A 19,701-nucleotide genomic window follows, 5' to 3' on the forward strand; every position below is an offset into this window, starting at 1 on the left:
TTGTGTTCTTTTTCTTTTTTCTATCTACAAAACCAACCCTGTTCTCCAGAGGCATTTTGTAACTTAATCCATTTCTTTTCCAGGAAGCTAAAGAAACTATTTCGAAAGCTGAAAGATGAGACTGAAGCCAGAGAGACTGACTCTGCCCATTCGAAACATCCAGAGCAGTGGGACCTAGACTACAGCTTGGAACCATACACAGGACTGACTCCGGAGTACATGGAAATGAGTGAGAACCCATGGTCCTGCCTTCCACTGGGGGCAGGTTCAGACAAGGGGTCTGTGGGGTTGAAGGGGAAAGGTAGGGGGTTGGGGAAAATGACTGGGACAGCCTCTGCTTCTTCGTGAGCTTCATGGATATTCAGTGTTCCCTTCAGTGCCACATGAAAGTTGAGAAGAATGGGGCAGAAAGAGACCTGGAAGGAGAACCTGGAGCAGCTCAGTCCACAGTTTGGTGGCTAGTTCTAGGGTGATGTTCTCTTTTCCTTGTGACTCCTCTCCTCATCTATAAACTAAAGTTCAATCTCTCAGGCCCCTTCCCATGGTTTCTATTATTGATAAAGCTGAAAGGGAAATAGTGCAATCTGAAATTTAAGAATATGGTTTCCACGAAAGTCTTCCTTCATAGAAAGTGTGCGATGACACTTGGGTCAAGGATATCTACATTTTGACTTGGAGAATATATAAGAGAGTCCCCTACTTTGATCAGATAAGGGTGGATAAGATGAAAGCTTTTTAACAAAAAGTTGGGTCTATTTCGGTAGGGAGTGAGAGGTGTATTTCTAGTTGCAGAACCTCTAGTTGTTTTGGGTAAGGCTTGAAGGCAGGAGCACACATAGTACAGGCTGGTGGAACACAATCATTTTAGATGTGGCTTGGAAGCCATGAGTTCTTTATTATGAGAAGGGTCCTAACTTAGGCCAGCTGCCTTTGCACTCTTGGCTACTTGACTATAATCCTGATCCTCTATTGGGATGGATGTTTGAGAAGCCTCTTTCCAAGACTTGGGGCTAATGAATTAAAAGCATAGGATACCAAAGATCAAGAGCTTAGGTATAAGACGAGCGCAGTGGCTCATGCGTGTCATCCCAGCACTTTGGGAGGCAGAGGCGGGTGGATTACCTGAGGTCAGGAGTTTGAGATCAGTCTGGCCAACATGGTGAAACTCCATCTCTACTAAAAATACAAAAATTAGCCAGGAATGATGGCAGGCGCCTGTAATCCCAGCTACTTGGGAGGCTGAGGCATGAGAATTGCTTGAGCCTGGGAGACGCAGCTTACAGTGAGCTGAGATTGTGTCAGTCTACTCCAGCCTGGCCAACAGAGTGAGAGTCTGTCTCAAAAATAAATAAAGATCTTAGCTATAATATCTAAACATTCTAAACATTTACTCAATGGGCAACCATCAATAAGATCCATCAAAAAAAATCACTCAATGTTTAATTCAGTACTTAGTATCATTGCACTTATCATTGTGTTTGCACATGGCTCCTGCTCCCTTCACCTAGTCACTTGTAGCAGAGGGCCGTCAGTACCTTTTTGTGCACAGGATACCTCACTCATCATTTCTAATGGGCATTCCTCCTATTCTGTTATAAGAAATTGCATGTGTTTGTTAGCAGTGGAGTAATGGGCAGGGTCTAGATCAGATGGCCATGAAAATGTTGTCCTAGCCCTGGGATGTCTACAATTCTAGGCAAAGCCTTAATTTTGTAATCTGGAACAACTCACCAGAGAAGAAACAATCATTATATCTGCTTCAGAAACAATAGGTAAAGAAAATATCAAGACCTGGTTTAAGGAAACGTGTAGCCCCTTTATGCTTTTCATGTTTGGCTAAGAGCTAGCTCTAATCCCTCTCTGATGCTGTATTTACACAAAGGTGATTGCTCATATTTCAGATGCCATTCTACATCTGCCATTCTCTCACCCAGAATGAAAGAAAGTGCTGCCAGAGATTGGGACTTCCATTTGGGAAAGGGCTTACATTAGGAACCCCTGAGATCTGTCTGTCTGCCTCCACCCTCTGACGCCAGTGGTCCCACTTCCGCCGCCACCAATTAGCTGTGTGGGTTTCACATGCTTGTCAGCCTGTCTGTTCAGCTATTTCAAAGCTTCCTCTTTTGAGAGATTACAGCAGAGACCCTAAAGTTTTCTAGTTTATGTGTATAGAGGTGTTCGTAATAGCAAAGAATACATTCCACCTAAATGCTCATCAATGATAGGCTGGGTAAAGAAAACGTAGTACACTGTGGACTGCCATGCAGCCGTGAAAAAGAATGAGTTCATGTTCTTTGAAGGAACATGGATGGAGATGGAGGCCATTATCTTTAGCATACTAATGCAGGAACAGAAAACCAAATACTGGATGTTTTCACTTATAAGTGGGAGCTAAACCATGAGAACACATGGACACACACAGGGGAACAACACACACTGGGGCCCATCAGAGGGTGGAGGATGAGAAGAGGGAGAGGATCAGGAAAAAGAACTAATGGGTAATAGGTTTAACACCTGGGGGATGAAATAATCTGTACAACAAACCCAGATGACACAAGTTTACCTATGTGACAAACCTGCATTTGCACCCATGAACTTAAAAGTTAAAAGAGAGAAATAAAACATTAAAATACAATAAAGAGGAGCAGAGACCCTCGAACCATACTTCCTGGGCTCAAATCCCAGCTTTTGACCAACTAGCTGGGTAACCCTGTGTAAGTTATCCACTTACCCTTATCAGGACCGCTATGTGTCTCGATTTGCTTGCCTATTAAAAAAAGTTAATAATATCCACCTCATAGGATTGTTGTGAGTAATGAATGAATTAGTATCTGAATAGAAGAGGGTCTTAGTGCTTAGTGCTAATACAGTGCTTAGAAGAGGGCCTAACACATACAAAAGCTGTGTATTAAGGGTCCAGTGTTATTCCTCTTAATGGTCTTGAGGCCTGAGGAAGGCAGAGTTAGGGAAATACACTCTACTTTGTCAGGGCTATGCCACTGAATACACATCTACCATGTTATTATGTGTTTAAACTTGGGTGCTTACCAAGAAATGAGTGAAAAAAAAAGTAAAGAACTAGAAGATTTACTTGGTGACTTCGGGAAGGAATTCACACCAAGATTGTAGAGAGTGAGATTCAGACCATAGACTGAAAGACCAGAAACAAAAACAAACCCCAAACCCCACAACTTAAAGTGAATAAAACAATCTTATACCTGGAATCTTGAAAACAGAAAAGAAGAGAACACGTCTCCCAAATCCAACCTTTTATTTTTTTTAAACCATTTTGGTGCTATTTCTTAGACCCTTTTTGTATGTACATGAATTTAAAATTGTGATCATACTCACACATTTATTTATTTTTTATTTCCCATTATATGGATGAATATTTTAAGTTATCACATAACATTCAAAATGAATAGCTGTGTAATAATCCCTTTAATAAGCGTGCCATAATTCACTTGCCTATCTTCCAGTGAAGGCTTATTTAACAATTCTCCCTATTTTAATCCTCTATCTTTGTTGCTCAGGCTGATCTTGAGCTCCTGGCCTCAAGCAGTCCTCCTGCCTCGGCCTCCCAAAGTGCTGGGTTTATAAGATAGTGCATATAATCTTTTATTTATATTATTATTTCACCCAGATAGATTCACATAGGTGTGATTAGGTATGGTCATTGTATGACCAAATTGCTTTCTGAAAGAACAAGAACAATTCACCCAGGCATGGGCAATATATGAGAATACCCTTTCAGTGAGTATAAATCACTTAATATCCTGAATCCTGAAGTCGTGTGATATGAAAGAATTATCAGTGTATAGGAAGCTTGGGATTCCCAGCTCTCTACGCCGCCCCATTCCACGTTGTTGACCTGAATATTCTAGACTCATCCTTAGTTTAGTTTTACACGGTGCTTCCTCTAGGAAGTCTTCCCAGCTCAAGCCCCAGTTCCTCTTGAGAGAAATCATCATTTGTTTCTGTCCTAGTATTGTGTTTGGTACACACGCTGATGGCATCTTACTGAATTATGGTAGCATTGCTTACATATATGTTCTTCAACAGAGCCAGTCAAGGGGTGACTCTAAAGGGCAGTGGGTAGGGACCATGGCTTATTCATCTTCACAGCCTCCAGAGTCTAGCACATTTCCTGGCATATAACAGACACTCCAGGCCAGGTGCAGTGGCTCATGCTTATAAACCCAGCACTTTGGGAGGCCGAGACAGGAGGATTGCTTGAGGCCAGGAGCTCAAGATCAGCTTGAGCAACATAATGAGACCCTGTCTCTACAAAAAGGAAAGAAAAGAAAAGAAACAGTAGAGTGTAGTGTTGTACACCTATAGTCCTAGCTACTTGGGAGGCTGAGGTGGGAGGATTGCTTGAGCCCAGGAGTCTGAGGCTGCAGTGAGCTATGATTGTGCCACTGCACAACTCCAGCCTAGGTGACAGAGTGACACCCCATCTCTAAAAAAAACAAAAACAAAACTCAAACACTCAGTATGTCTGATACACAAAGATGAGGGAATGAATGAATGCATGCATTAATTAATGAGAAAAGGTTTCTTGACAGAGTTAACGCTATAATAATAACTTTACAAGACAAGTAAAGGATTTACATTTTCAAAGCAGGGCTTAATTGATGGTGAACTACCGATATTCTGAAGAGGTTTCCAGCTGTAGGTGGGAGGTTGATTTAGTAATCCCAAGATCTCTTCTGATTCTGGAGATCTACATATAGATGATAAGAACAGAGAAGAGCATTCCAAGGAAAAGGACTGAGTGACTGTTGTTGTTGTTGTTTTGTTTTGACACAGGGTCTTGCTACGTCACCCAGGCTGGAGTGCAGTGGCACCATCATGGGTCACTGCAGCCTGGACCTCTCAGGCTCAAGTGACCCTCTCACCTCAGCCTCTCTAGCAACTGGCACTACAGGCATGCACCGCCAAACCCAGCTAATTTGTTTGATTTTTTGTAGCTGTGAGGTTTCACTATGTTTCCCAGGCTGGTCTCTTAACTCCAGAACTCAAGCAATCCTCCCACCTTGGCCTCTGAAATTGCTGGGAGTACAGGCATGAGCTGCCACACCCGGCCACGAGTAACTGTTGACAAGGAAAAGCAAATGGTAGTTTCGAGGTATGGAGGGTTCAGATACAGACCTGGGATTAGTGGAGAACCCTGAAGACCAGACAGGTTTACATTTCACATCAGACCATACGGAGTAGTTGTAAAGTCTTGGCCAATGTGGTGACTGTATACTCTTTGCTTGGGAAATTGGGCAGCAAGTGCAGAGGAGGGATAGTAAGGCTCAGGAGGAAAAGAGAAAACACAGGTGCAAGAATTCATTTATCAATTCATTCGTCAAACATTTATTAAGCACCTAGAGGGAGGAGCAAGTCTGGAGACCAGGACAGTCTCTTCAGCAATTCAGGTTGTTCCTGATATTATTGATTGAGTGAACAATTCAGTTGATATTGATGCAATCTTATCTGGAAGAGGAATCATACAGGGGTTTTTCAAGCTGGATTGGCTCACAGAATTCTTTAGTCCATTTTGCTATGACTTTCAATCTTAAGAGATGTGTTTTAGAGGCATGGCTATTTTATTTCATATTTTATTAAGTGTGAGGACAACGTTTTCTGGATTAGGTTTCGTTCATCTCTTTTATCTCTGGGCTATCCTCTTAATCCTTTAAGGACATACTTTTTCTCAAGTACAAGGACTGGGCTGCAGAATAACCCTCATTAAAGTTCATCAAGCAGCTAAGTGTGGTTAGGGGTGGGTGCTGCCGTTAAACCACTGGGCTTTCAAACCTAACCCTGCTGCATGCTAGCTACATGACTCTGGTTTTGAGGCTTAAAGTCAGCCATGTCCAATTCTCCCATCTGAAAAGTAGGTTTGATGATAATAGCACCTACCTCATAGGACTATTCTGGGAATCAGTTGATGCATGTAGAGTGGTAAACAGTGCTTCCACATTAGACTGTCAGTGAACATTGGCCACCATTGTTATTGTCCAGAGTTCAGCTTCTCTCAAATCTAGAAAGTTTTTGACTCAAAACAGTTTGAAGCTCCTGAATATAGTGATCTCTGGAGGTTCTTCCTATACCATGAGTGTAGGCTGTGCCCTAATGGTTAAAGAATGAGGGTACCAGACCCCAAGGCATACCTAAGAATCAGAAGCCTGAGCTCTAAACACTCCAAGATGTTTGTCCTTTCAGTAAACTCTAAGCCCTCAGGGCTCTGTGGACAAGTCTGGACTCTCAAATGGGCTGTTTTTGTCATCTGTTTATCTAAAACCCACAAGCTTTTGTTCCTCTAGTCATCCAAAAAATAATCGCTATTATAATCCTGCCTCAGGAATTCAATTATCTCCCTTGGAGCCTTCCCCCAGCTTCTTAAATGCAACCACAATTTTGAGGCCCTTGGGCTATTACTGTGGGTGATGAGATGAATTTCTTCTGTCATTCATTCACACAGTCATGAGAGCAGATCTTATTTTTCTTGGTCATGAGCTTATATCCTGTCAAACCCTCACAGAAAGGGAAGTGCATCCGTGATTGCATGTTTACTTATTCATTTATTTGGAGTAAAAGCCAGATAATTATTTTGAAAGGCAGAGGCCCCCAGCCTCTCCTGCTCTCTGGAAGTGTGCACCAAGGCCTGCAGAAATCACCACGCCAGGGAAATGCATAGGGCAGGTTCCTCTCTGAGGCCAGACGTTAAAGCTCTTGCGGCCACGTTCAAGTTGTCTCCTGAAATGGCAAGTCTGAGCTCTGGGTTCAGGAGGAACATCTGTGGACTCTTAACCTCCATGACTACTTTCTGACTTTGCATCAACCCTAGAGTGTCTGTTTGTGGGTACTTACCTCACTGACTTTGCCTTTACTGAGAATTTTGGATTCTTATTTGAACCCTCACCATTTCTCCTTGGAATTACTGGAAATGCATCCTAAGTTGACTCCCTGCTTCTTTTTTCACTCCTTCTACCTTTCCTTCTTGCTTTTTAGAACGGCTTTTAAAAATGCAAACCAGACTGTATTCATTTTTCTACTTAAAATCCTTCAATGCTACTGACTTCTCTTCAGATAAAGTTCACACGCCCAGTGCAACAGATGAGGACATCCCAGGCTGGCTCTTGTTTTGCATCTTCTTGCAGGCCCTCATGTGTGTATCTGGTTATCTCACACTCTCATGTCCAATTTGCCTGTGCCATGTCGCCTACCCATGACTGCTTGCTGAGTGTTGCAGGCTCAGACACATTTGCTCTTGGCACCATTTTCTCATTCTCCCATCCTCAGTTTTTCTCTTCCCCTCTTCTCCTGTACCTGCACCCTTTCAAAAATGAGAGTGCTTTGGGGACAAGGACAATATCTTATTCCTCTCTAGTCACAACACTCAGCATGGGTACTAGAACCTGATAACTCAGTGAAATAATTATTAAATGAATGGCCTCTTAAGTCTTTTTCCTTCATTGGTAGAGAAATAGAAGTCCCGCTTCTCTTGATTCAGTGACCTGTGGGCCACCTTCTTCACCATGGACATATTTGTGTAATTTTTAATGTGCAATAATTTTAGTCTCCTAAGACCAAAGTGAACCGTGTTTATTATCAGAGTTTCCCTCAAAGAAAAGTCACCTCTGATTTTAACTTATTCCTTTCCCTTAAGGGGTCAAGTCATTAGTGTTCGTGGACAGGGTGAGATGATCTCTTTCAGACTTGGCTCTTACCTCAACTCCAAGGCCACATCCCTCCCTCTGCAGTGACCCCCTTCCTGCCCTCCCCCGGGGCAGTGCTGTGGTGTTTGCACTGCTGCCAGGCACTGGGACACGGAGACAACAGACATACCTGTGCCTTCCAGAGTTTCAGGGTCTAGTGTGAGAGAGAGATGTGTGAAGGAGCTCAGGGAACTTCACCCCAAAGTATGACTCCCTGGCATAGTAAATATTTTGATTTAAAGATCCTAGAGATGAACAATGCTGAAGGAGATTTTCCCCCTATGTATATAAAGACCAGTGAGACCCACGAAGGAGAACAATCTCTCCCACCCTTCTCTCAATCCTCTACTTCTGTCAACACACAGGCTGAATTTCCCTTAGCTGCCTAGAAGTCTGGATCTACTAAAGAAAAGAACAATTATTTCCAATCCTTTCCCTGAGTTTTCATGAACTGAACCTACATCGCAGGAAAGAAGACTAAAGTCGGTCAACAAACCTGGACAGACTTTTGTCAAAAATCATTGCTCTGCAGACTCAATAGACTTTGCCCCAAACCATTGCATGTTCTTTAAGCCCATGAAATTCCCCTGAAATCACTTACTGTCCCCCTAAAATCATCCGCACTTCCCACACCCTTTCCCCTAAGAAGCAGGATATGCAAGCACCTGCACTACATTAGGATACTGGGCATTCACTCTGTGATTTTCCCCGTGTGCATAGCAGTAATAAATTGGGAGTTTTTGTTTTGTTTTGAGACAGTTTCACTCTTGTTGCCCAGGCTGAAGTGCAGTCGCGCAATCTTGGCTCACTGCAACCTCCGCCTCCCAGGTTCAAGCGATTCTCCTGCCTCAGCCTCCCGAGTAGTTGTGATTATAGGCATTCCCACCACGCCCTGCTAATTTTTTGTATTTTTAGTAGAGACGGGGTTTCACCATGACCAGGTCTCGAACTCCTGACCTCAGGTGATCTGCCCGACTTGGCCTCCCAAAGTGCTGGGATTACAGGCGTGAGCTACCATGCCTGGCCGCTAGTTTTTTCTCTTGTTAATCTGCCTTATCGTGAGTTGATTTTTCAGCAGACCTTCCCAGGACAAAGGGGAAATTCCATTGGCCCCCATATGGGCAAACAGACAGTTACAAGAAAGGACCTACTGTTCTAGAAGACAGTTCACCTAGTGATGCTTTCTGCAGAGGCTAGGGCTTTGCAGCTTCCGGTTGACCAGCAGAGAGGTGTTCTCAAAGATCGCCTGCTCTCCTCATTCTTTTGGCCTTGTCTTTGGGTTTTAGAAACCATCTACTGAGGCCAAGCAAACTCTGAACTGGATGCAGGAGGCTCTTCTCCCACTTACTGCCCCAGGCTTGTCTCGAGACTTCAGACAAGGCAGGGAAGGGCCCAGATAAGAATCCCTTTCGGGGAAACATTTCTAAGCCTTTCTGCCTGCAGCCTTCGTACCCTTGACTGTTTTCTGAGTTCTTTGCCACATTAATGGCCCCACCATCCTCCAGGCCCCTGGCTGAGAAATCTAACATCACTGCTCATTCTCCGTTCCGTCTCCATATGTCTCCCATCCAGTGGGCTGGCTGTGTCAACGATCTTTCCTCTAGAGCTGGGGTGTCCAATCTTCTGGCTTCCCTGGGCCACATTGGAAGAAGAAGAATTGTCTTGGGCCACACATAAAATATAGTAACACTAACGATAGCTGATGAGCTAAAAAATATTGCAAAAAAAAAATCTCATAAAGTTTAAGAAAGTTTATGAATTTGTGTTGAGCCACATTTAAAGCTGTCCTGGGCCGTATGTGGCCCATGGGCCAGGGGTTGGACAAGCTTGCTTTAGGGTATCTTAGGAATCTGCTGTGTCTGCTCTGCCTCCTCCCTGGTGCTTTTGCTTTTCTTTTCTTTTTTTAACTATATCCTCAACACAGCCACTTGCAGCCACCACCGTCTTGCCACTGCGTCATTTATTCCTTCTGAGGTGTAGTGTTGGTCATATCCCTCCAGTGTCCAAAAACCATCAGGGTTCCTGTGCTCCTAGCGAGGCCCTCCCGGAGCATCCTTCCCCTTTATTTAATCCTAGGTCCTTCTCCATGTCCTGTGGTCCAGGAAAGTGAATCCTCCGCATCCTACAGCTCCCTTCTGCCCTGCCTGTCCTGAGTGCTCTCCCGGCCCTGGACTTGCCCGCGCCTTCTCATGCATGCATCCAAAGCCAGCTCTCGTGTCACCTGCTCCTTACCACCTCCCCCTTCCCCCTGTCCCACAGGATTTCAGACACGCTGTCTCCTAAAATAGAGATGCCTTTGGTAATTAATTTCCCAAGGGCCGATTCTTCAAATTGCAGGGCCTTGCCCAGCACCCCCCCGGAGCATAAGCACTAAAAACATATTGGGTAAGCTTGTAAGGGGGGTAACTGAATAAATGAGTGTATCATTTATGTCTTCAGCTTTCTCTTATCTAGGCTAACAGAATCTCACTTTCTAGTGATGCTGAGCCACAGTCAATTCTCATTTATTTATGGGCTGATAATCCAACGAGTGGATTATCAAGAGAGGTGGTTATCCTTATTTCTCTTTCTCCTCTTCCTCCTTCCCTGTCTCCCTATCCTACCACCCCTTTTCTTCCTCTGCCTCCTCCCCTCCCCCATCCCAGGCCTATTAAGCACTCCTTTCTAGTGAGTAAGCCAGGGAAATAAGAGAAGGTGTAATGTGAACCCACCCGTGCAGTTCAGAGATAGCAGCAGCTCTGGGAACTAGCTTGGTGGGAGAGAAGACTGAAGTCCACAGCAGATGTCAAAACTTCGTTGGGGGCAATAGTTTCTGCCATCTCCATGGATAACTAAGACTTGGCGGTAGTCACCATATCATTACTTCTGATTTCTCTGCACCCTTGTCTTTGAAGTAAAAGCCCCCTCACATCTGCTGCCTCTTTTATCTTTAGATGATCATTGTAGGCAGAGTGAGCGTCTCTCCTTCCCATGTTCCCAGGGTGTCAGGTGAGACTCGGGTGCAAATCCAGCTCTGCTTCTATCTAGCAGTGTGGCCTTGGGCATGACATCATATAATCTCCCTGGCTTCCCTTTTTTCCTGGAAATTATAGGGAATTAGACCAGAGAATGAGTTTTTCCCTGCAGTGATGCAACCCAGTGGTCTGTGGTCAAAACCAATTGTGCAGAGTGTCACGAGTAATGCAGTACTGCCAATGTTTTAGAAATACAAGGTAAAACAGAGTCAGTGCCACCCTCACTTTCTTAGATTTCTAGATGTTTTTTGAGGAAGCGACGTTTCAGCATACACAAATGGAAGTGCAGGTCATCGTTTTTCATTGAGTGTCTTGACAGGAATAATAAGTTTCAGACCATGAGACCAGCTGACCTTCAGGGTGCCTTCCAGTGATGACATCATAGTTCATACATCCTAGTTGAACAATGCACCTCAAAGCCAAGAGGCCCAGGGTGATGTGAGTTGCCTAAGGTCACCCAGATGACTAGTGGAATTGAGGCTAGAGCCCCTTTCCAGACCATTCCATGGGAGACTTTCTTCAAGACCTATAGGAACTTGGGCTTCTGTGAAAGGATGGAATGAAGTGAGGTTTCCTCCTTCCTTCCCAACAGGCTAGACCTCCCCAGTTCCAGAAGGGCCCATGTCTTGGACTTTGAACAAAAATGAGAGCAATGAAACCAAAGCTGCCCACCGCCTCTGGTGTGCTTGACATGGTGATCCCTGGCCCAGCTCTCAGCTGTCAGCCTCTTTCCCTGAGATCCCCAGGACCACCCATGCAGACAGGAAGTATGCTGAGCCCACTCCAGGCCTGTCAGTAGGAATGGTGGGGCAGGTCATCAACGGAGGGAGGCAGCAGGGGGAGATGTATTATATTTACATTTTTCTAAATTGAGCTGGAACCCGGGCTGGGGCCCAGCAGGCTTGGGGGAGGGGCCGTGAGGTGAAGGGAGGCTGGGATCAGCCGGAGGAGGGGCGTGGGGGTGGGGAGCCCCTTGGGCCGGTGGGTGTGGGGATGGGCTGGCTCCAGACAAAGGGAAACCTGAGAGTGAGGGATTAAGCTGGGGAAACCTGGGAGGGGAGCAGCGGGCTTTTGAGGGAATCTCCAATATCAAACCTCTTCCTGAAGGGCTTACTAAGAAGGACTTCAGGAATCGTCTCCCACTCCCCCATCTCGGAGGGGAAGAAAGAAAACTGGCCCAGGAGTTGGCCATGACTTTAATCATCACTGTCCCCTACCCCAAAATGGGGCTTCAAAACTCCATTGCCGCAGGCCCCTCACAGCCCTGTCGTGGGGTTTTCCTCAGGGCCTGATGAGAGCAAATTCTTCATCTGCTTTAAGAGCTGCAAGCTTAAGTTCTCTGGACACTTGCAGCCATTTGACTTTTCCTTCTGAGCAGAAAGATGTAGGCCCAACTCTAATCCTGTAAGAGTTTAGTGACAAGTCCCAAAAGAATCTCTTGGTAAAGTTTTATCACCGTTCCATTCAGATAAATAAATGATGTGATTGTCAGTTCTTCTCACCTGAAGACCAATGGCCCAGGGTCATGATACTCACTAAATTGTGATGGAAGTTTCTTGAGGGTGAGATTTTGTATTATTGATTCACAGCACTTAACCACAAGGCCTGGTGTACAGTAAGTTCTCTATGAATGTTTTCTTAAGAAGGAAGAATGAAAGAAGTGATCCTGTAGTGAGGACCTTCTGGGCCGGGTGGGTGTGGGGACGGGCTGTCAGTTGGACTCTGCAGACGTTACCTTTCATGAAAACTCTCCAGACATCCTTGTGATACTGATTTAGTTGGGACAACCTACTCCACCCCTTGCAGTGCAAAGTCTCCTTATTTTGAAGTGCTAGTGATTAGGGAATGCTGTCATCCATAGAGCAGGTCTCCTATAGCAGCATTAATTGATGTTATACAATTATCTGGATAGTTCAGGAAAACTACCCCATATATTAGACAACTACTGCTATGATAATGCTTTATAGCAAATACTCCAAAGTCCCGGTGACTTGAAACAGAGACAGAGAATCAAAAATAATGCAAATGACAAGCTCTGGTACTGAGTTCCCTGCCTGACAATTATCAGGTGAAAGTGGCCACTTATTAAAGGAGCAGAATGGCCTGAGCTTCAGATGGAGGGATAACTTAGGTGATACCACATTCTTTTCAACTCTGATATTCTTTGGTCATGGATGGTGAAGACTGCAATGGGTAATTTCCAAATTTCCAACAGAGGCTGGATATAAGTGATCAAATTTTCTAGAATACCTGAGAAACCATCAGCACTGAGGCCCACATATTCTGTCACAAAGAACTCCAAGTGTGTGTGTGCTACAAGTCAATTGCTCAGAGAACCAGGAAATTCCTTTCCCTGGGCCATCCTGTTTACACACCCTGAGTCATTCCACTGGATAATGAGGCTCCTGCCATCTTCTCCAAATGGCGTTTAAACACAATTGAGGCAGCATCCAGGGGCTGGCTTCAGCATTTCTGGGAAGTAGGTTGAGTTCCAGGTCATTTCTCTCCTTTTGCTGCTGAGGCATACATTGCTTGGTGTTAGCTGCACTAGACTCCATCCCCATGCATACTTAAGAAAAAAGGCAAAAGTGTATCTGGATACCACAGCCCTCAGTGTACCACAGAAGGCTTCTGGGATGCAGAAGATGCCTAGTCAGTGTTTAAGGAGGGAGGGAAGGAATGGAGGGAAGGCCGTCTTTTAGTTTAAAACTGATGAAGAACTGTACTGCTGCCCCATTTCTCTTCTTGCTCTAACAACCAGGAAGCTCAGAGTAAACATTACTGCTCAAACATAGCTGCATTGTGGTTCCCCAAGTTTGCTTACTTGTTTTGTTCCCTTTTCTGTGCTCTTTATTTCCTTTTTCTAAAATCCTATAAACCTAATTTTATTTTCATTTTGTTCACTTTTGCACAAACCCTTTGGGAAGAGGTGGAGGAAAAAGAATAAAGCAAAGAAAGGTCCTCAGTAATGATTCATTGCTTGGGAACTTCATTCCAATCATGACTGGTTTCATTGCCCTTCGAACTCACGCACTACATTACCACAGTCCGGATGAGAGGATGGAGGGATGGGAGGAAGGATGAATGAATAATTGTCCTTCACACTCCCGTCTTGCAGGTGGATAATATAAACAAGAGTGAGAAAGTCAGGTCATTCATTTGTTCTTTCAGTAAATATTTACTGGAAGTTCACCAGTCTGTCCTCCAGGAAGTGAATCAGTAGATCTTGCCAACTCAAGTCTCCCTAGCTTTGGTGTGGGGCTGGAGAAAAAGCAGGGACTGAGTCTCATTTAAACACAAAGAAATGAAGAAAACTCGGAGCCAAATGTGCCTTGCTGATCTGTCCCAGCATTGCATTGCTTTGCATGCAGTAAACTCTTAATACCTAAGCCGTGACTTCAAGCCTGTCCCTTCCTGTTATGACTTCCCAGGCTTTTTGAATCAGGCCCGATCCATTGTGTAAACCCCCAGATGACTCCATGCAGACTGAAAGGGAATTCCACATATTGTCCTTATTTCCTAAGTAGTTTTTTGTGAATTTGGATCAGTGAATTTGCAGGAATGACCTTAACTACCAAACATATAGTAAATCTTCATATGCCTCTTCTACTTGTTCTTCACGTGGAGCCCAGTGATGAATGGTGCAAAGCCTCCATGGGTCTGCTGGTGACAGTCAATTACCTCTGCCCAGCACTCTACAGCACCGTTAATGCTGGCATTTTGTTCTCACCACATGAGGCTGTCAAGGATTGTTTGCATGCCCATCTTCCCCACAACATACTCTGAGCCCTTGGAAGGTTGCCACAGTAATCTGCTGATCTTTGTATTTAGCAATGCACATGGTCTCCAGTATATAGAATGTGCTCAATAAATGCTTGCTGCATGAATGCATGAGTGAGTGGATGGTGAGTGATGGACGTTGAGAACTCTCTTATGTTTCTGTCAAGTCTTCACCATTTTTCAAAGCAATGGAGGCCCGTGCTGAGGATCTATAATAGCTCATGCCTTTTCTTCTCACTGTCTTTTCCTATTTATGTGTTCAGTCGACACTTGCAATTCTTTTTATGCCCGATGTTGTCAGCCCAAAGCATAGTTGGCTTCCCTTGCTCTTGGGAAAAGGGGATCCCTGGGCACAGCCTTAAAATATGGGCTGATGAAATAAACAGTGATGACCTTCCCCTGCTGTGCTCTTACATAAGTATGTATTAATGGGCTGTTTCTAGCGGAATCTTTCACTTACTGCCTCCTGAGTGAGAAGACAAGCTCATACCAGTGTGTCCTTCCATGATTTCCTTGCACTGCTCATTAATGACTCATAAAAAGGAGGATTCTTTTTTTTTAAGCATTTCAGTTATTTTTAATTAAAGAGAAACAGCCTTCTCCAAGGGCCACATAGTGAACTGACTGTCAGAAGGAAGCTGGGTGTGGGTTTCTCGCAAGCTCTTGCTCCAAAACCTGGTAGTGAGGAGAAAGGGCCCTCCTGGAGCTCTGGCGAAGGTTGGCGCACACAGGGGTCCCTTTGGCGGGGTAGGCAGAGCCGCCAGCCCACACATGGTCACTGGATTGGTTCGAGTGGGCTCTAAGGCAACTGCCACGTGCGTCTGTTGACATGATCGACATTAATATTCTTGCACGGGGGAGTGGTCATTAAGGAATGACATAGGGAGCCAAGAGAGTGACTTATTCGTTTGGATTCTGAATCACAATCAGGAAATAGTCTTTATCTGGTGCAACCATAATTTCATTTTTCTTGGAGCAAATTCGAAGGAAGGTGAGATCGTTCTGGGGGTCATTTTCATACACGGTGCTCCGTGCCTTCAGGATGAAGCTGTGCATGAGGCTGGCGCACTGTATGGTGGTGAGGTTGACCATGGTGCTCTTGATGGGAATGCCATCTTTGTTCACCATGATGATATTCTGCACTCCCCTCTGGCTCTGAAATCACTTCAGTGTCTCCTCCACCTCTGGTATTTACAACCGATCTGGTAGTCCTGCTTTGCCAACACTCAAAAAGGAGAGTTCTTAAGCCCCCAATATTCAACTTCTTTAAGCAGACTGTGTTGCTTTTATTAAACAATAGAAAGCATTTTTTTTAAAAAAAGCGATAATCATTTTCATTAGAATTGGACCCTCCTAACCAACTGTTTTTACAACTTTTTTCAAAGTCTTCTGTGCATAGTGCAGCAATGAGAATTGCGATGTAGAGGTGTTAATACTTCATGTCTACCTCTCTTTTCACCATCATCAAGTGCAGTGCTCTCAGGTCACACATTTTCATTTTTGACCTTTGTGTGTGTGTGTGTGTGTTTCACAACTGGTGAAAATAAGGTCAGATTTATAAAACAGATAATCTTTGAGCATCTGCTATGTGATAGGCACCACAAAAGATGGTGAGCGAGGACTTGGAAAGAATCAAATAGGGCCCCTTGTCTCGAGGGGCTTTCCATCTAGGGAGCAGGTCAGATAAACAGAGAGGCACGTCAAGGCATTATGGGAGTGAGGATGAGAGATGCCCAAGGCACCCAGTTCCACCTGCATGTGCTGGTGGGAAATGGAGGTGGAGGGGAGTCTTCATACAGAAGGTGAAGTTTGAGTTGAGCCTGAGAGATGAACAGCATCCCACTCAGCAGACCAGAAGAGAAGGAAAATTACAGACAGTAGTGGCATGTACCAAGGCTCAAAAGTGTAGAACTCGTGATGAGTTTGGGGAAGTACAAATGGTTTTGGAATGGTTGGAAGGCAGGCGGAGTTGATCTCCAACATATTTGCTAAATATTTGCCCTTAACACAGAACATGGGTGGGGAGGAAATGGGTCTGGATATGTTCACCGAAAAATTTTAAATAAATGAGTAAAAAATCAGATTGTATTCCATCAAAATCTTCTCCACCAATCCCGGCAAGTCCGTTCTATTTTATCTACTATACTGTTTGTGTTCTCTAAACAGATTGTTTTGAAACTTCCTTGCTGAGTGTTGTCTTGGTGTTAGTTTAACCCACTCCTCCTTGTTATTTTAACCTAAACTCAGGAAATCACTGATGCAGAAACGTCTCCAGCTTCAGGCAGTGTAGGGCTGATGGTTATTCTAGAAGATCCTTGGCTGCCGAAGGGTGAGAAGAAAAAACCAATGGGGTTCGCATGGAGGAGTTTCCAGCCTTTGAGCTCAGCATTACTGGAGCATTTTTACAACAGGCTTTATAAAGATCTGGTTGAAAATCAACTCAAAGTTTCCTCCCTAATTGGCTTGGCCAGGTTGAATCTGTTATTGGTCAGGCCGAGCTGGCTTCTATTATGCAGCGCATGGAGGATTTCCGGTGTTGCTCTTATCCTAATGGAGGCTTGCTGCTTTTAGAAACAAATCTTGGTGTTGGCAAAAGCCGGTATCATTGTATCCTCTGAAGTGAGCCCAGAAGGACTCCCATCTGATACAGCATTTTAGACCTTTGACTGAAAAGAGCGAGTCTTGGATGTGGAATTTGCATGCTAGAGAGTTATGGTTTTCTGTTTTATTCTCCCCCAAATAAAACAAAACTTCCTATTTGTTTCTGCCTCTTTGGGTTGAATCCTGGCAATGCTCAGGTTACCCAGTCTGAGCAGGTGACACCTGCAGCAATGGGACGTCTGCAGAGAGGGCCTATTCTTGGCCCAGGATACCGTGGAGTAACACCAGAGGAGGGGACAGCAGGATCTTGTCACTTCAGGTCCAGCATTGCTGAGCCCAGTCTCTTGAGGCCATCCAGTACTGAACATAGGGACTCACATGGCGAGGGGAAGGAGGAGGGATATTTTGTTATGGGGCTGGGGTAATTAACAGGAGCTGTTAGAGAGCATCCAGCCAGCACTGGAAGATGTTTGTGTTGACAGAAGAGGGACAACAGAGTGTCCATGTCTGGAGAGTTTGTGAAGGTAAAGAAGCAAACCAGTGGGGAAGCCCTAGAAGACAGCATTCATGTCTGCCTCTGGAGTTCATATGAAGAGAGAGGAGGAAGTGGAGAGTCCCATTTTCCCTATAACCCTGGAAGGAAGTTAGATTTCAGAGTACCACGTGCATGAATGTGGTGAGGGCATGCTGTGTACATTTGCAATCCCTCAGAAGTAAACTGCCCTTCTCCCTCCCCATCAGTCTCCTTGCCAAACCCTTGCGGAGGCTCTGGGGAGTTTGCACAGTTCTGCTGGAGGAAGTCACTCATGATAAGAACATTTGCCCTGCTGAACTGAGCTCATTAGAATCAAGAAGACCAGCTTATAACTCCATAAATACACATCCATCCATACACTTAAACACAGACATGCATTTTACAGGTTTTAGAATGCTAGTCTAACATCTGTTTTCCTTTCCTTGTTAATTCCATTCATCCCCACACCCCCCTGGCCTTATCCCCATTCCTGACTCCAAAGTGAATTCCTCAGCAAAGCCTTATTTAAAAGATGAGAGAGATCCTGCATTTTGAACTGGCTCCCAGAGCTTGTTTTGGGGGATTTCTCCACCACCCTCCAATCCTTGTTGGCCAGCCAGCTAGTCAGGTGATCACTCTTAAGGTCCCAACCTTGACAAATCTGTGTTTTTCGGTGCAGGTGTCTTGCTACCGACCAGCACCTGCCGGCCTCCTAGGGCCTGCGGGAACCTACTGGGCACCAAGGACAATGGCAGTGGACAGGGTTGAATCAGCAAGAGCAGCGCCCCACAACTGTGGGCTGAGCAAACTGCCAAATCAAAAGCAGTTGGGCTGGGGAAAGTTCCATGCCTGTTCCCTTTCCTGAAACTTCTATTGTGGTTGCTCTTATCCCTGTGTAGAAACAGAATTTTTTTCCCATTCGTGTCATGTTTTTTCATTCTTCATTTGAATATTCTAGACTCACAAAGCTTGTCTAAGACAATGCGGGCCATAGCATCACAGCAAATCAGAGTTGGAGGCAATTTAAACGGGTCCCTTCAATGTATCAATGAGGTTGCTGATGCCCATTGAAACAAACAGACTTGGCCAAAATCATACCTCTAGTGAGAAGCATATCCAGGTCTAGAAGTCGGGTCTCTCTCATTCAGTGCTTAAACCTTAAGTTTGTGTCTGTTTAGCATATAAGTATACAGTATACATTGCAGTCATCTGTACATGTTGATATTCCAATAAGAATAAAATTACACATAATAGATACCATTTATTAAACAGTTATTATGTATCCAACATTGTACATATTGTACATTGTATGTACATTGTACATATTTTGTATGTAATATCATTTACCCTTCTGGGAACCCTATTGGGTGGGTATTACTATTATCTTCAATTTACAGTTGAAGTACCTGAAGCACAGAAAAGTTTAATAATTTGCCTTTAGTATGTAGGGGAGTCCTAGTACGTTGTAACTTTCCTGGACTCTGGGTTGTGTTTCCATCAGCAAATATGTACTGAATCCCTAGAGGGGATGGAGGCCTTGCCTTCTCAGTGGGAAATAAAGATGTGTGAGCACGTCAATCACAAAAGCACACAGTGATGGCTGCAACAGAAGCCTGAACACAGGGTGGTGGGGTCCAGAGGAGGGATGCGGCTTCACCAAGGAGGTGGCATTTGAGTGATCTCAGGGATGCATAGAAGCTTGCCAGCCAGGGTGGATGCTCGTGCACAAATCAGTGGATGGAACTAATGTGTCAGGGGACAATTAGGAGGGTGAGAAGGCAGGACCGTGGTCATTGCTGGGGAGATGCTGGGAGATGAAGCTAGGGAGGCAGATTGGAGGCAGATTATAAAGCACCTATATGCAGCGGTAGGGAATTTGGATTATATTCAGTGAACAGAGTGGAGCCAACAGGAATTTTTATAAGCAGGTAGATAACAGAATCAGATGACAGGGGCTGTGTGCCAGATAGACTCTAGCATCCTGGGAGACTGGTGACAAGAAACCCCGTCAGGAGGCTGTTGCAGTGGTCCAGGTAGGGCTGGACTCTTTCCAGCTGTCTGATGGGCATGGGCAGTGCCA

At 44.7% G+C, this 19,701-nt stretch overlaps 1 protein-coding gene and 1 pseudogene across 2 annotated transcripts in view; one reads left to right on the plus strand and one right to left on the minus strand.

Annotated features, from left to right (window-relative positions):
• The window catches only part of ANO2 (anoctamin 2), a 376,891-nt gene that overhangs the window by 342,547 nt on the left and 14,643 nt on the right, over positions 1–19,701 (plus strand). The window contains exon 20 of the mRNA XM_030804747.1: positions 84–229. Within this exon, the coding sequence (XP_030660607.1) occupies positions 84–229 (146 nt within the window). The remainder of the gene's footprint in view (positions 1–83; positions 230–19,701) is intronic.
• On the minus strand, positions 15,249–15,679 carry LOC105738863 (annotated as a pseudogene). Its single transcript, XR_004028319.1, has one exon. The product of XR_004028319.1 is annotated as a dynein light chain roadblock-type 1 pseudogene (transcript).

The sequence above is a fragment of the Nomascus leucogenys genome, chromosome 23 (genome assembly GCF_006542625.1).
Source record: "Nomascus leucogenys isolate Asia chromosome 23, Asia_NLE_v1, whole genome shotgun sequence".
Taxonomy (NCBI): domain Eukaryota; kingdom Metazoa; phylum Chordata; class Mammalia; order Primates; family Hylobatidae; genus Nomascus; species Nomascus leucogenys.